The following is a 16,032-nucleotide window of genomic DNA, read 5'->3' on the forward strand; positions in this document are numbered from 1 at the left end:
ATATGAAAGACTAGTGATTTTCAATCATGGTGAACCACACAATGTGCAGGATTTTGTTCCAGCCCAGCACTAACACATATTTTATTAAACTAATCAACTATCGTCAAAGCCCTCGATTTGGCCTGCCTATTGACATTTAGAGTTTGCAGGGAAAGGACGGGAGGTTAGGACACAAGGAATGGAGGGAAGACTATTGAGGAAGAGCCCGAGTCACCTTTCCTCACATGCCTTGCATGTACCGTTAATAAAAACATTGTGACTATCCATGGCCATACTAGTGCTCTCCTCATGGTCCACTTTCTGAGGAAAGTTGCTACTAACCCAGCTGTCTTTTATTTCTCTAGTGACTCACGCAATCTCCTCAAGTTGATAGGCTATCAGGTATTACATTAGAGCGTTTTCAGGCTAAGCGGTTGAACCTTTCATTCAGGCATACCAGTCAGAGAATAGAAGCAATCATCAGAGATCTCTCCATTCCGCAGACTTACTCTGCAAAGAGGTCTTGTCTGAATGGTTCACATATTGTACATTATATAAATAAAGATAGATGGGATTGGATAAGCCACAATTTTGCAGAGCTATTTAACCTGTTCAGCACTGTCAGATCAGTGATCAGTATTGAGGTAGGAAGGAAGGAAGGAAGGAAGGAGGAAATAAGGAAGGATGAAAGGATTTTTCGTTCAGGAATGCAAGCATGCATGCACACACACACACACACACACACACACACACACACACACACACACACACACACACACACACACACACACACACACACACACACACACACACACACACACACACACACACACACACCACTCCTGGCATGGCTTGGGGCACCTTGCGCCCTGTGAGCGTGTGAATCTGTATGTGTGTGTGTGTACAGTTACTATTCATGTGAGTGTGTGTATAGTTAATATTCGGGTGTGTGTGTGTGTGTGTGAGTATGTGTACAGTTAGGATTCATGTGTGTGTGTGTGTGTGTTTGTGTGTGTGTGTGTGTGTGTTTGTGTGTGGGTGTGTGTGTGTGTGAGTATGTGTGAGTATGTGTACAGTTAGGATTCATGTGTGGTGTGTGTGTGTGTGTGTGTGTGTGTGTGTGTGTGTGTGTGTTTGTGTGTGGGTGTGTGAGAGTGTGTGTACAGTTAGTATTGTTAGGTTCTGACTAACACAGTGAAAAACTAACAGACAACCAGTCAAAGCTCAAACTAAGTTAATTCACCCAATGGGTCAAACATCTGAATAAGACAAAGACATGTTCCAACCAGCACCAGTATTTATACCCTCCTTTTGGAGGAGTCTCCTGCCAACCAGCACCAGTATTTATACCCTCCTTTAGGAGGAGTCTCCTGCCAACCAGCACCAGTATTTATACCCTCCTTTAGGAGGAGTCTCCTGCCAACCAGCACCAGTATTTATACCCTCCTTTAGGAGGAGTCTCCTGCCAACCAGCACCAGTATTTATACCCTCCTTTAGGAGGAGTCTCCTGCCAACCAGCACCAGTATTTATACCCTCCTTTAGGAGGAGTCTCCTGCCAACCAGCACCAGTATTTATACCCTCCTTTAGGAGGAGTCTCCTGCCAACCAGCTCCAGTATTTATACCCTCCTTTAGGAGGAGTCTCCTGCCAACCAGCACCAGTATTTATACCCTCCTTTAGGAGGAGTCTCCTGCCAACCAGCACCAGTATTTATACCCTCCTTTTGGAGGAGTCTCCTGCCAACCAGCACCAGTATTTATACCCTCCTTTAGGAGGAGTCTCCTGCCAACCAGCACCAGTATTTATACCCTCCTTTAGGAGGAGTCTCCTGTCAACCAGCACCAGTATTTATACCCTCCTTTAGGAGGAGTCTCCTGCCAACCAGCACCAGTATTTATACCCTCCTTTAGGAGGAGTCTCCTGCCAACCAGCACCAGTATTTATACCCTCCTTTAGGAGGAGTCTCCTGCCAACCAGCACCAGTATTTATACCCTCCTTTAGGAGGAGTCTCCTGCCAACCAGCACCAGTATTTATACCCTCCTTTAGGAGGAGTCTCCTGCCAACCAGCACCAGTATTTATACCCTCCTTTAGGAGGAGTCTCCTGCCAACCAGCACCAGTATTTATACCCTCCTTTAGGAGGAGTCTCCTGCCAACCAGCACCAGTATTTATACCCTCCTTTTGGAGGAGTCTCCTGCCAACCAGCACCAGTATTTATACCCTCCTTTAGGAGGAGTCTCCTGCCAACCAGCACCAGTATTTATACCCTCCTTTAGGAGGAGTCTCCTGCCAACCAGCACCAGTATTTATACCCTCCTTTAGGAGGAGTCTCCTGCCAACCAGCACCAGTATTTATACCCTCCTTTAGGAGGAGTCTCCTGCCAACCAGCACCAGTGTTTATACCCTCCTTTAGGAGGAGTCTCCTGCCAACCAGCACCAGTATTTATACCCTCCTTTAGGAGGAGTCTCCTGCCAACCAGCACCAGTATTTATACCCTCCTTTAGGAGGAGTCTCCTGCCAACCAGCACCAGTATTTATACCCTCCTTTAGGAGGAGTCTCCTGCCAACCAGCACCAGTATTTATACCCTCCTTTAGGAGGAGTCTCCTGCCAACCAGCACCAGTATTTATACCCTCCTTTAGGAGGAGTCTCCTGCCAACCAGCACCAGTATTTATACCCTCCTTTAGGAGGAGTCTCCTGCCAACCAGCACCAGTATTTATACCCTCCTTTAGGAGGAGTCTCCTGCCAACCAGCACCAGTATTTATACCCTCCTTTAGGAGGAGTCTCCTGCCAACCAGCACCAGTATTTATACCCTCCTTTTGGAGGAGTCTCCTGCCAACCAGCACCAGTATTTATACCCTCCTTTAGGAGGAGTCTCCTGCCAACCAGCACCAGTATTTATACCCTCCTTTAGGAGGAGTCTCCTGCCAACCAGCACCAGTATTTATACCCTCCTTTAGGAGGAGTCTCCTGCCAACCAGCACCAGTATTTATACCCTCCTTTAGGAGGAGTCTCCTGCCAACCAGCACCAGTATTTATACCCTCCTTTAGGAGGAGTCTCCTGCCAACCAGCACCAGTATTTATACCCTCCTTTAGGAGGAGTCTCCTGCCAACCAGCACCAGTATTTATACCCTCCTTTAGGAGGAGTCTCCTGCCAACCAGCTCCAGTATTTATACCCTCCTTTAGGAGGAGTCTCCTGCCAACCAGCACCAGTATTTATACCCTCCTTTAGGAGGAGTCTCCTGCCAACCAGCACCAGTATTTATACCCTCCTTTAGGAGGAGTCTCCTGCCAACCAGCACCAGTATTTATACCCTCCTTTAGGAGGAGTCTCCTGCCAACCAGCACCAGTATTTATACCCTCCTTTAGGAGGAGTCTCCTGCCAACCAGCACCAGTATTTATACCCTCCTTTAGGAGGAGTCTCCTGCCAACCAGCACCAGTATTTATACCCTCCTTTAGGAGGAGTCTCCTGCCAACCAGCACCAGTATTTATACCCTCCTTTAGGAGGAGTCTCCTGCCAACCAGCACCAGTATTTATACCCTCCTTTAGGAGGAGTCTCCTGCCAACCAGCACCAGTATTTATACCCTCCTTTAGGAGGAGTCTCCTGCCAACCAGCACCAGTATTTATACCCTCCTTTAGGAGGAGTCTCCTGCCAACCAGCACCAGTATTTATACCCTCCTTTTGGAGGAGTCTCCTGCCAACCAGCACCAGTATTTATACCCTCCTTTAGGAGGAGTCTCCTGCCAACCAGCACCAGTATTTATACCCTCCTTTAGGAGGAGTCTCCTGCCAACCAGCACCAGTATTTATACCCTCCTTTAGGAGGAGTCTCCTGCCAACCAGCACCAGTATTTATACCCTCCTTTAGGAGGAGTCTCCTGCCAACCAGCACCAGTATTTATACCCTCCTTTAGGAGGAGTCTCCTGCCAACCAGCACCAGTATTTATACCCTCCTTTAGGAGGAGTCTCCTGCCAACCAGCACCAGTATTTATACCCTCCTTTAGGAGGAGTCTCCTGCCAACCAGCACCAGTATTTATACCCTCCTTTAGGAGGAGTCTCCTGCCAACCAGCTCCAGTATTTATACCCTCCTTTAGGAGGAGTCTCCTGCCAACCAGCACCAGTATTTATACCCTCCTTTAGGAGGAGTCTCCTGCCAACCAGCACCAGTATTTATACCCTCCTTTAGGAGGAGTCTCCTGCCAACCAGCACCAGTATTTATACCCTCCTTTAGGAGGAGTCTCCTGCCAACCAGCACCAGTATTTATACCCTCCTTTAGGAGGAGTCTCCTGCCAACCAGCACCAGTATTTATACCCTCCTTTAGGAGGAGTCTCCTGCCAACCAGCACCAGTATTTATACCCTCCTTTAGGAGGAGTCTCCTGCCAACCAGCACCAGTATTTATACCCTCCTTTAGGAGGAGTCTCCTGCCAACCAGCACCAGTATTTATACCCTCCTTTAGGAGGAGTCTCCTGCCAACCAGCACCAGTATTTATACCCTCCTTTAGGAGGAGTCTCCTGCCAACCAGCACCAGTATTTATACCCTCCTTTAGGAGGAGTCTCCTGCCAACCAGCACCAGTATTTATACCCTCCTTTAGGAGGAGTCTCCTGCCAACCAGCACCAGTATTTATACCCTCCTTTAGGAGGAGTCTCCTGCCAACCAGCACCAGTATTTATACCCTCCTTTTGGAGGAGTCTCCTGCCAACCAGCACCAGTATTTATACCCTCCTTTAGGAGGAGTCTCCTGCCAACCAGCACCAGTATTTATACCCTCCTTTAGGAGGAGTCTCCTGCCAACCAGCACCAGTATTTATACCCTCCTTTAGGAGGAGTCTCCTGCCAACCAGCACCAGTATTTATACCCTCCTTTAGGAGGAGTCTCCTGCCAACCAGCACCAGTATTTATACCCTCCTTTAGGAGGAGTCTCCTGCTTGCACGTCTAAACACTATCTCTTTGTTGCTAGGCAGGAAGTTAAGGGATGTGGGTTATAAAACTGTTCCCTCTCCCTTCATCTGATTTAACCTCGGCCCTCATTCCTCACTAATCCACAGCTATCCAACCTTATCAGTGACCTCACTTAGTAACTTTCCAGACCCATACTTCTTATCCAACCTCTCTTGACCCCACCATTTACATTCCTCCTACATATAACTGTTAACTTCTAGTATAGCAAGTATTTCAAAGTACAACCCAACAGTATTGATATTTGTGTGAGTGAGTGTGTGTACAGTTAATATTCATGTGTGTGGTGCCTGTAGTGTGGTAGGTCACACGTTGACAGTTTTCTCTTAGTTCTGTGCGTACTATGGCAGGACAGAGTATTTATAGCCCTTTAGAGTATGCAGTGAGGGAGAGAAGGAGGGAGAGAGGTACAGAGAGAGAGGCAGAGAGAGAAAATAAAGGAGGTAGAGAGAGAGAGAAAGAGAGAGATTGTCTAATGAGGACATGCTGTTAGGGGATGGACCGTTGTTTCTGTCAGTGTGTGTGTGTGTGTACGTGTGTGTGTGAGCATATGTACACTGATGGTCCTTCATGTGTGAAGCATGCACACACACACACACCTTCAAAGACCTATGGATCTGTGCTAGGCTGCTAACTGATCTGGGTCAGAGATTGTGGAGGCATGATCACACACACACACACACACACACACACACACACACACACACACACACACACACACACACACACACACACACACACACACACACACACACACACACACACACACACACACACACACACACACACACACACACACACACAAGCATGTGCACTATCACACCCCTCCCCCCTTCTTATTTTGCACTCTCTCACTCCTCTCGTTCCATGCTCCCATTCTTTCATCACTCAATTCCTCCCTCTCATTTATTTATGCAGTGACAGGCTGTAGGATGAGCAGATCTCCTGAGATGTGTTGTATCATTCTCCACGAGGTCTTGCAGAGGCCAACATATTGAGACAGAAACAGGTTCCTCACACGCAGTCAACAACACACACCAAGATGCCACAGGGAAACGCAGCGATGTTTTTTTTTAACCAATGGCAAATGCAGAGCTGTCAGGTCTAACTACAGCAGAAGTGTTGATAAAATACACTTTAGTGTTTTTCAACTGCCTGTACATGTACAGTAGTAGACAAATAAGGCATGAGGGGGTGTGGTATATGGCAAATATACTAAGTCTAAGGGCCCTTAGCCGTGGTAAATTGGCCATATACCACAAACACCTGAGGTGCCTTATTGATATTATAAACTGGTTACCAACGTAATTAGAGCAGTAAAAATACATGTTTTGTTATACCCGTGGTATATACAGTTGACGTCGGAAGTTTACATACACTTAGGTTGGAGTCATTAAAACTAGTTTTTCAATCACTCCACAAATTTGTTGTTAACAATCTATAGTTTCGGCATGTCGGTTAGGACGTCTACTTTGTGCATGACACAAGTAATTTTTCCAACAATTATTTACAGACAGATTATTTCACTTATAATTCAATGCATCACAATTCCAGTGGGTCAGAAGTTTACATACACTAATTTGACTGTGCCTTTAAACAGCTTAGAAAATTCCAGAAAATAATGTAATGGCTTTAGAAGCTTCTGATAGGCTAATTGACATCATTTTAGTCCGCTCAGCAAGGAAGAAGCCTCTGCTCCAAAACCGGCATAAAAAGCCAGACTACGGTTTGCAACTGCACATGGGGACAAAGATCGTACTTTTTGGAGAAATGTCCTGTGGTCTAATGAAATGAAAATATAACTGTTTGGCCATAATGACCATCGTTATGTTTGGAGGAAAAAGGGGGAGGCTTGCAAGTCGAAGAACACCATCCCAACCGTGAAGCACGGGGATGGCAGCATCATGTTGTGGGGGTGCTTTGCTGTAGGAGGGACTGGTGCACTTCACAAAATAGATGGAATCATGAGTTGGAAAATTACGTGGATATATTGAAGCAACATCTCAAGACATCAGTCAGGAAGTTAAAGCTTGGTCGCAAATGGGTCTTCCAAATGGACAATGACCCCAAGCATACTTCCAAAGCTGTGGCAAAATGGCTTAAGGACAACAAAGTCAAGGTATTGGAGTGGCCATCACAAAGCCCTGACCTCAACCCTATAGAAAATTTGTGGGCAGAACTGAAAAATCGTGTCCGAGTAAGGAGGCCTACAAACCTGCCTCAGTTACACCAGCTATGCCAGGAGGAATGGGCCAAAATTCACCCAACTTATTGTGGGGAGCTTGTGGAAGGCTATCTGAAACGTTTGACCCAAGTTAAACAATTTAAAGGCAATGCTACCAAATACTAATTGAGTGTATGTAAACTTCTGACCCACTGGGAATGTGATGAAATAAATAAAAGCTGAAATAAATCATTCTCTCTACTATTATTCTGACATTTCACATTCTTAAAATAAAGTGGTGATCCTAACTGACCTAAGAAAGGGATTTTTTACTAGGATTAAATGTCAGGAATTGTGAAAAACTGAGTTTAAATGTATTTGGCTAAGGTGTATGTAAACTTCCGACTTCAACTGTATGTTATGATATACCACGGCTGTCAGTCAATCAGCATTCAGTGCTCTAACCACCCAGTATCTAATATTCTACAAAGCCTTTTTTCCCAAGTACTGTATTTCATTTTCTCAAACTCTCCATTCTCTTCAAAATCTGTCCTACTTCTCCTCTCCTCTCCTCTCCTCTCCTCTCCTCTCCTCTCCTCTCCTCTCCTCTCCTCTCCTCTCCTCTCCTCTCCTCTCCTCTCCTCTCCTCTCCTCTCCTCTCCTCTCCTCTCCTCTCCTCTCCTCTCCCCCCACCCTCCCTCCCTCCCTCTCCTCCTCTTCTCTCACAATCACAATCTCTTTCACACACACACACACACACACACACACACACACACACACACACACACACACACACACACACACACACACACACACACACACACACACACACACACACACACACACACACACACACACACACACACACACACACACACACACACATTTTTTCACTTGCACATACTCTCACACACCCTCAAACCATACCATACTATAATGGGTTAGAGTAGTTTGGTGGTGGGACTAGGGCAGTGCATTGGACAGGACATTCCTTGTATTGGTAAAAGAACAGTGTGGGTTAGTTCCCTGTAGAGCTAATCCTACCGTAGTGGACCTGGAGCAGTGACCTGACCTGGTTAGCCCTTTAGCTCAGTGGGCTACGGGCTGTCTCTGCCAGTGTGGAATACCCCCAAAACCTCAGAGACACATGACTAGTCGGGGGCTGCGGAGCCTGGAGTGATGGTGTGTGTGTGTGTGCAGTGTGCGTCCGTGTGTGTGTGTGTGTGTGATGAATTAGCCTGATTTACGGTTTAGGTGATAGGGGCAGTCAGGAGGTAGTAGGGGACAGTTAGAGGGTGATGGATAGAAGGCAGAAAGAAACAGAGAGAGAAAGAAAAAAGAAAGAAAAAAGAAAAAAGAGAGAGAGTGAGCAGAAGGCCTACTTTCCTGATCTAGGCCATTATCTGTGTTAGCACTGGTGGGGCTTCATGAGGCTCTGTAGATCCTGCAGAACATTACCTTTATGTGTGTGTGTGTGTTTATGTGTGTGTATGTGTGTGTGTGTGCGTGCGCGCACAAGTGTGTTTCTGTGTTGCCGCAACTTTATCTGTATGTGTGTATTTCTGTCTCTGTATTTCTTTGTTTGTGCATGTGTGTGCATACGTGGATGTACAGTTGAAGTCGGAAGTTTACATACACCTTAGCCAAATACATTTAAACTCAGTTTTTCAGTAAAAATTCCCTGTCTTAGGTCAGTTAGGATCACCACTTTATTTTAAGAATGTGAAATGTCAGAATAATAGTAGAGAGAATGATTTATTTCTGCTTTTATTTATTTCATCACATTCCCAGTGGGTCACAAGTTTACATACACTCAATTAGTATTTGGTAGCATTGCCTTTAAATTGTTTAACTTGGGTCAAACGTTTCGGGTAGCCTTCCACAAGCTTCCCATAATAAGTTGGGTGAATTTTGGCCCATTCCTCCTGACAGAGCTGGTGTAACTGAGTCAGGTTTGTAGGCCTCCTTGCTCGCACACGATTTTTCAGTTCTGCCCACAAATTTTCTACAGGGTTGAGGTCAGGGCTTTGTGATGGCCACTCCAATACCTTGACTTTGTTGTCCTTAAGCCATTTTGCCACAACTTTGGAAGTATGCTTGGGGTCATTGTCCATTAGGAAGACCCATTTGCGACCAAGCTTTAACTTCCTGACTGATGTCTTGAGATGTTGCTTCAACATATCCACGTAATTTTCCAACCTCATGATGCCATCTATTTTGTGAAGTGCACCAGTCCCTCCTGCAGCAAAGCACCCCCACAACATGATGCTGCCATCCCCGTGCTTCACGGTCGGGATGGTGTTCTTCGACTTGCAAGCCTCCCCCTTTTTCCTCCAAACATAACGATGGTCATTATGGCCAAACAGTTCTATTTTCGTTTCATCAGACCAGAGGACATTTCTCCAAAAAGTACGATCTTTGTCCCCATGTGCAGTTGCAAACGTAGTCTGGCTTTTTTATGGCGGTTTTGGAACAGTGGCTTCTTCCTTGCTGAGCGGCCTTTCAGGTTATGTCGATATAGGACTCATTTTACTGTGGTGGGACTAGGGCAGTACCTGTTTCCTCCAGCATCTTCACAAGGTTCTTTGCTGTTGTTCTGGGATTGATTTGCACTTTTCGCACCAAAGTACGTTCATCTCTAGGAGACAGAACGCGTCTCCTTCCTGACTGCTATGATGGCTGTCTGGTCCCATGGTGTTTATACTTGCGTACTATTGTTTGTTCAGATGAACGTGGTACCTTCAGGCATTTGGAAATTGCTCCCAAGGATGAACCAGGCTTGTGGAGGTCTACAATTTGTTTTCTGAGGTCTTGGTTTATTTCTTTAAATATTCCCATGATGTCAAGCAAAGAGGCACTTAGTTTGAAGGTAGGCCTTGAAACACATCCACAGGTACACCTCCAATTGACTAAAGTGATGTCAATTAGCCTATCAGAAGTTTCTAAAGCCATGACATAATTTTCTGGAATTCTCCAAGCTGTTTACAGGCACAGTCGTCTTAGTGTATGTAAACTTCTGAAACACTGGAATTGTGATACAGTGAATTATAAGTGAAATAATCTGTCTGTAAACAATTGTTGGAAAAATTACTTGTGTCATGCTCAAAGTAGATGTCCTAACCGACTTGCCAAAACTATAGCTTGTTAACAAGAAATTTGTGGAGTGATTGAAAAACTAGTTTTAATGACTCCAACCTAAGTGTATGTAAACTTCCGACTTCAACTGTATGTGTGTTCGTATCTCAGTGTGTGTATGGGGTTTTGCCTTTGCGCCTGTGTGTGTGAGTCCTCACGTGCAGCTGGGAGCTCTTGCTTTGTCACTCTCCTCATCAGTCATCTCCAGCAGGGCCCTAAGGGCCTTCATTATGTAAGAGAAACACCGCTGCAAAGCGCAGACCAACAACTCAGCCATAGCTATGCTGAACTAAAGCCTGTTAGGCCACCTATAACACAGACAGTACATTTAAGTTTAAAGTTTTATTAGTCGTCTTTACGGGATACGCATGGTACACATCGTCCAATGAAATCCTTACTTCTCGAAAATGCAACAACACTAAAGAAATAAGAAATACTAAAAGATGGCCTACACACAATACCCCATAAAGTGGAATTATATTTTTAGAAATGTGTACAAATTAATGCAAAATTTAAAGCTGAAATGTCTTGAGTCAATAAGTATTCAAAGCCTTTGTTATGGCAAGCCTAAATAAGTTCAACAGTAAAAATGTGCTTAACAAGACACATAATAAGTTGCATGGATTCAGTGTGCAATACTGGTGTTTAATATGATATTTGAATGACTACCTCATCTCAGTACCCCACACATACAATTATCTGTAAGGTTCCTTACTGGAACAGTGAACTTAAAACACAGATTCACCCACAAAGACCTGGGAGGTTTTCCAATGCCTTGCAAAGCGTTTCATTGATCACTGAATTGTTGGGCGCTTGCAAGAAAGACATTTCACTGTACTTGTGCACGTGACATTCAAAGGTGAAACTTGAAACCTATTGGTAGATGGGTAAAAATAAAAAAGAAGACATTGAATATCACTTTGAGCAAGGTGAAGTTGATAATTAGACTTTGGATGGTGTATCAATACACTACAAAGATACAGGTGTCCTTCCTAACTCAGTTGCAGGAGAGGAAGGAAACTGCTCAGGGATTTCACCATGAGGCCAATGGTGACTTTAAAACAGTTACAGAGTTTAATGGCTGTGATAGGAGAAAACTGAGGATGGATCAACAACATTGTAGTTACTCAACAATACTAACCTACATGAGGTTAGTGAAAAGAAGGAAGCTTCTACAGCAGGGCAGTCAAACTCAATCCACAGAGGGCCAAGTGTCTGGGTATTTTTGTTTTTTCCTTTCAATTAAGACGTAGACAACCAGGTGAGGGGAGTTCCTTACTAATTAGTGACCTTAATTCATCAATAAAGTACAATTGTTGATGCAAAATCCGCAGACACTTGGCCCTCTGTTGAATGAGTTTGATAAAAGTGCTGTACAGAATAATATTCAAAAATATGCATCCTGTTTGCAATAAGGTCCTAAAGTAAAACTGCAAAATACAAAGCATTATGTTTGGGGCAAATCCAACATATCACATCAATGAGTACCATTCTCCATAATTTCAAGTACGGTGGTGGCTGAATCAAGGTTATGGGTATGCTTATCGTCAAGGACTAGGGAGTTTTTTTAGGATAAAAAGAAAAGGAATAGAGCTAAGCACAGGCAAAATCCAAAAGGAAAACATGGTTCAGTCTGCTTTCCAACAGACACTGGGAGACAAATGTTTCTGAGTAGCCTAGTTACAGTTTTGACTTTAATCTGCTTGAAAATCTATGGCAAGACATGAAAATGGCTGTCTAGCAATGATTAACAACCAACTTGACAGAGCTTGAAGAATAAAAAAAAAGAATGTGCAGATTTTACCAAGAAGACACACAGCTGTATTCGCTGCCAAAGGTGATTCTAACATGTATTATAAACTGGGTGGTTTGAGCCCAGAATGCTGATTGGCTGACAGCCGTGGTATATCAGACTGTATACCACGGGTATGACAAAATATTTATTTTTACTGCTCTAATTACATTGGTAACAAGTTTATAAGAGCAATAAGGCACCTCAGGGGTTTGTGGTACAGTGGGGGGAAAAAGTATTTGATCCCCTGCTGATTTTGTACGTTTGCCCACTTACAAAGAAATGATCAGTCTATAATTTTAATGGTTAGTTTATTTGAACAGTGAGAGACAGAATAACAACAAAAAAATCCTGAAAAACGCATGTCAAAAATGTTATAAAATGATTTGCATTTTAATGAGGGAAATAAGTATTTGACCCCTCTGCAAAACATGACTTAGTACTTGGTGGCAAAACACTTGTTGGCAATCACAGAGGTCAGACGTTTCTTGTAGTTGGCCACCAGGTTTGCACACATCTCAGGAGGGATTTTGTCCCACTCCTCTTTGCAGATCTTCTCCAAGTCATTAAGGTTTCGAGGCTGACGTTTGGCAACTCGAACCTTCAGCTCCCTCCACAGATCTTCTATGGGATTATGGTCTGGAGACTGGCTAGGCCACTCCAGGACCTTAATGTGCTTCTTCTTGAGCCACTCTTGTTGCCTTGGCCGTGTGTTTTGGGCCATTGTCATGCTGGAATACCCATCCACGACCCATTTTCAATGCCCTGGCTGAGGGAAGGATGTTCTCACCCAAGATTTGATGGTACATGGCCCCGTCCATCGTCCCTTTAATGCGGTGAAGTTGTCCTGTCCCCTTAGCAGAAAAACACCCCCAAAGCATAATGTTTCCACCTCCATGTTTGACGGTGGAGATGGTGTTCTTGGGGTCATAGGCAGCATTCCTCTTCCTCCAAACACGGCGAGCTGAGTTGATGCCAAAGAGCTCCATTTTGGTCTCATCTGACCACAACACTTTCACCAGTTGTCCTCTGAATCATTCAGATGTTCATTGGCAAACTTCAGATGGGCATGTATATGTATTCTTGAGCAGGGGGACCTTGCGGGCGCTGCAGGACTTCAGTCCTTCACGGCGTAGTGTGTTACCAATTGTTTTCTTGGTGACTATGGTCCCAGCTGCCTTGAGATCATTGATAAGATCCTCTCGTGTAGTTCTGGGCTGATTCCTCACCGTTCTCATGATCATTGCAACCCCACGAGGTGAGATCTTGCAAGAAGCCCCAGGCCGAGGGATACTGACAGTTCTTTTGTGTTTCTTCCATTTGCGAATAATCACACCAAATGTTGTCACCTTCTCACCAGGCTGCTTGACGATGGTCTTGTAGCCCATTCCAGCCTTGTGTAGGTCTACAATCCTGTCCCTGACATCCTTGGAGAGCTCGTTGGTCTTTTCCATGGTGGAGAGTTTGGAATCTGATTGATTGATTGCTTCTGTGGACAGGTGTATTTATACAGGTAACAAGCTGAGATTAGGAGCACTCCCTTTAAGAGTGTGTTCCTAATCTCAGCTCGTTACCTGTATAAAAGACACCTGGGAGCCAGAAATCTTTCTGATTGAGAGGGGGTCAAATACTTATTTCCCTCATTAAAATGCAAATCAATTTATACCATTTTTGACATGCGTTTTTCTGGATTTTTTTGTTGTTATTCTGTCTCTCACTGTTCAAATAAACCTACCATTAAAATGATAGACTGATCATTTCTTTATCAGTGGGCAAACGTACAAAATCAGCAGGGGATCAAACACTCCCCCCCCCCCCACTGTATATGGCAAATTTCAAGGCTAAGGGCTGTATCCAGGCACTCCGTGTTGCGTCGTGTGCCTGTTACCAAAATATAACTGTTACTAAATATAACAATGTGGATTTTCATAAGTATTCTAATAAAGTGTGTACCTTTTGTATTTTGAATTCAGGCTGTAACACAACAAAATGTCAAATAAGTCAAGGGGTATGAATACTTCCAGAAGGCACTGCAGTCCAATATTTACACATGTAAAGTGAAAGAGGGGATGGGGGGCAGTGTATAAACTGAGCAGTAGAAAAAAGAGTCTGGTAGCAGCAGTTGTGATGTGTGTGTAGATAGGTAGATAGGTAGATATAGATAGATATAGAGATATAGAGATAGATAGATAGATAGATAGATAGATAGATAGATAGATAGATAGATAGATAGATAGATAGATAGATAGATAGATAGATAGATAGATAGATAGATAGATAGATAGATAGATAGATAGATAGATAGATAGATAGATAGATAGATGGATAGATGGGTAGATGGGTAGATAGGTCAATATAGATAGATAGATAGATAGATAGATAGATAGATAGATAGATAGATAGATAGATAGATAGATAGATAGATAGATAGATAGATAGATAGATAGATAGATAGATGGATAGATAGATGGGTAGATAGGTGGGTAGATAGGTAGATATATATATATATATAGATAGATAGATAGATAGATAGATAGATAGATAGATAGATAGATAGATAGATACGCAGTTTCCCTGTATCCTGTTGCATCCTGTACTGTATATGATGTGAATTACATTTCTCTCTCTTATTCTCTCCTTTTTCTCACCCTGTCTCCCTGTCTCCCCATCTCTCTCTCCCCCATCTCTCTCTCCATCCCCATATCTCTCTCCATCCCCGTCTCTCCCCATCTCTCACTCCATCCCCATCTCTCCCCCAATCTCTCCCTCTCCACCCCATCTCTCACCCATCCCTCCCCCATATCTCACTCCATCCCCATCTCTCCCCATCTCTCTCTCCATCCCCATCTCTCTCTCATCCCCATCTCTCCCCATCTCTCTCTCCATCCCCATCTCTCCCCATCTCTCTCTCCATCCCCATCTCTCTCTCATCCCCATCTCTCCCCATCTCTCTCTCCATCCCCATATATCTCCATCCCCATCTCTCCCCATCTCTCACTCCATCCCCATCTCTCCCCCAATCTCTCCCCATCTCCCTCTCCACCCCATCTCTCACCCATCCCTCCCCCATATCTCTCACCATCCCCATCTCTCCCCATCTCTCTCTCCATCCCCATCTCCCCCATCTCTCTCTCCATCCCCATCTCTCTCTCCATCCCCATCTCTTCCCCATCTCTCTCTCGATACCTATCTCTCCCCCATCTCTCCCCATCTCTCACTCCATCCCCATATCGCCCCCATCTCTCTCTTCATCCCCATATCGCCCCCATCTCTCTCTCCATCCCCATCTCCCCCATCTCTCTCTCCATCCCCATCTCTCCCCATCTCTCACTCCATCCCCATCTCTCCCCCAATCTCTCCCCATCTCCCTCTCCACCCCATCTCTCACCCATCCCTCCCCCATATCTCTCACCATCCCCATCTCTCCCCATCTCTCTCTCCATCCCCATCTCCCCCATCTCTCTCTCCATCCCCATCTATCCCCCATCGCTCTCTCCATCCCAATCTCTCCCCATCTCTCTCTCCATCCCCATCTCTGCTCCATCTCTCTCTCCATCCCCATTCCTCCGTCATCTCTCTCTCCATCCCATCCCATCCCTCCCCATCTCTCTCCATCCCCATCCCTCCCCCATCTCTTTTTCTCCCATCTCCCCTCATCTATCCCCATCTTTGTCTCCATCCCATCTCTCCCCATCTCTCTCTCCATCCCCATCTCCCCCATCTCTCACGCCATCCCCAACTCTCCCCATCTCTCTCTCCATCCCCATCTCTCGTCCATATTTCTCTCTATCCCCATCTCTCCCCCATCTCTCTCTCCATCTTTCTCCCTCTCTCTTTTCCTCCTTCTCCCCTTCCTCTCCTCTTCCTAGCGGTCCCCTTCCCCCTGAGCCACAGGCTCTCCATGAAGGAGGTGTTTGACTGTGAGGGGAAGCCCAGAGTAGACCTGCTAAAAGCCCACCTCACCAAGG

General features: G+C 45.0%; 1 protein-coding gene across 3 annotated transcripts in view; it reads left to right on the top strand.

The window, feature by feature from the left end:
* The window catches only part of ppp3cb (protein phosphatase 3, catalytic subunit, beta isozyme), a 38,687-nt gene that overhangs the window by 2,712 nt on the left and 19,943 nt on the right, over positions 1–16,032 (top strand). For all 3 annotated transcript variants that reach the window (XM_014198992.2, XM_014198990.3, XM_014198991.1), the window contains exon 2: positions 15,934–16,032. This exon is cut by the window's right edge and continues 102 nt beyond it. In XM_014198992.2, the coding sequence (XP_014054467.1) occupies positions 15,934–16,032 (99 nt within the window). The remainder of the gene's footprint in view (positions 1–15,933) is intronic.

Source organism: Salmo salar, chromosome 05 (genome assembly GCF_965601325.2).
Source record: "Salmo salar chromosome 05, fSalSal1, whole genome shotgun sequence".
NCBI classification, from domain to species: Eukaryota; Metazoa; Chordata; class Actinopteri; order Salmoniformes; family Salmonidae; genus Salmo; species Salmo salar.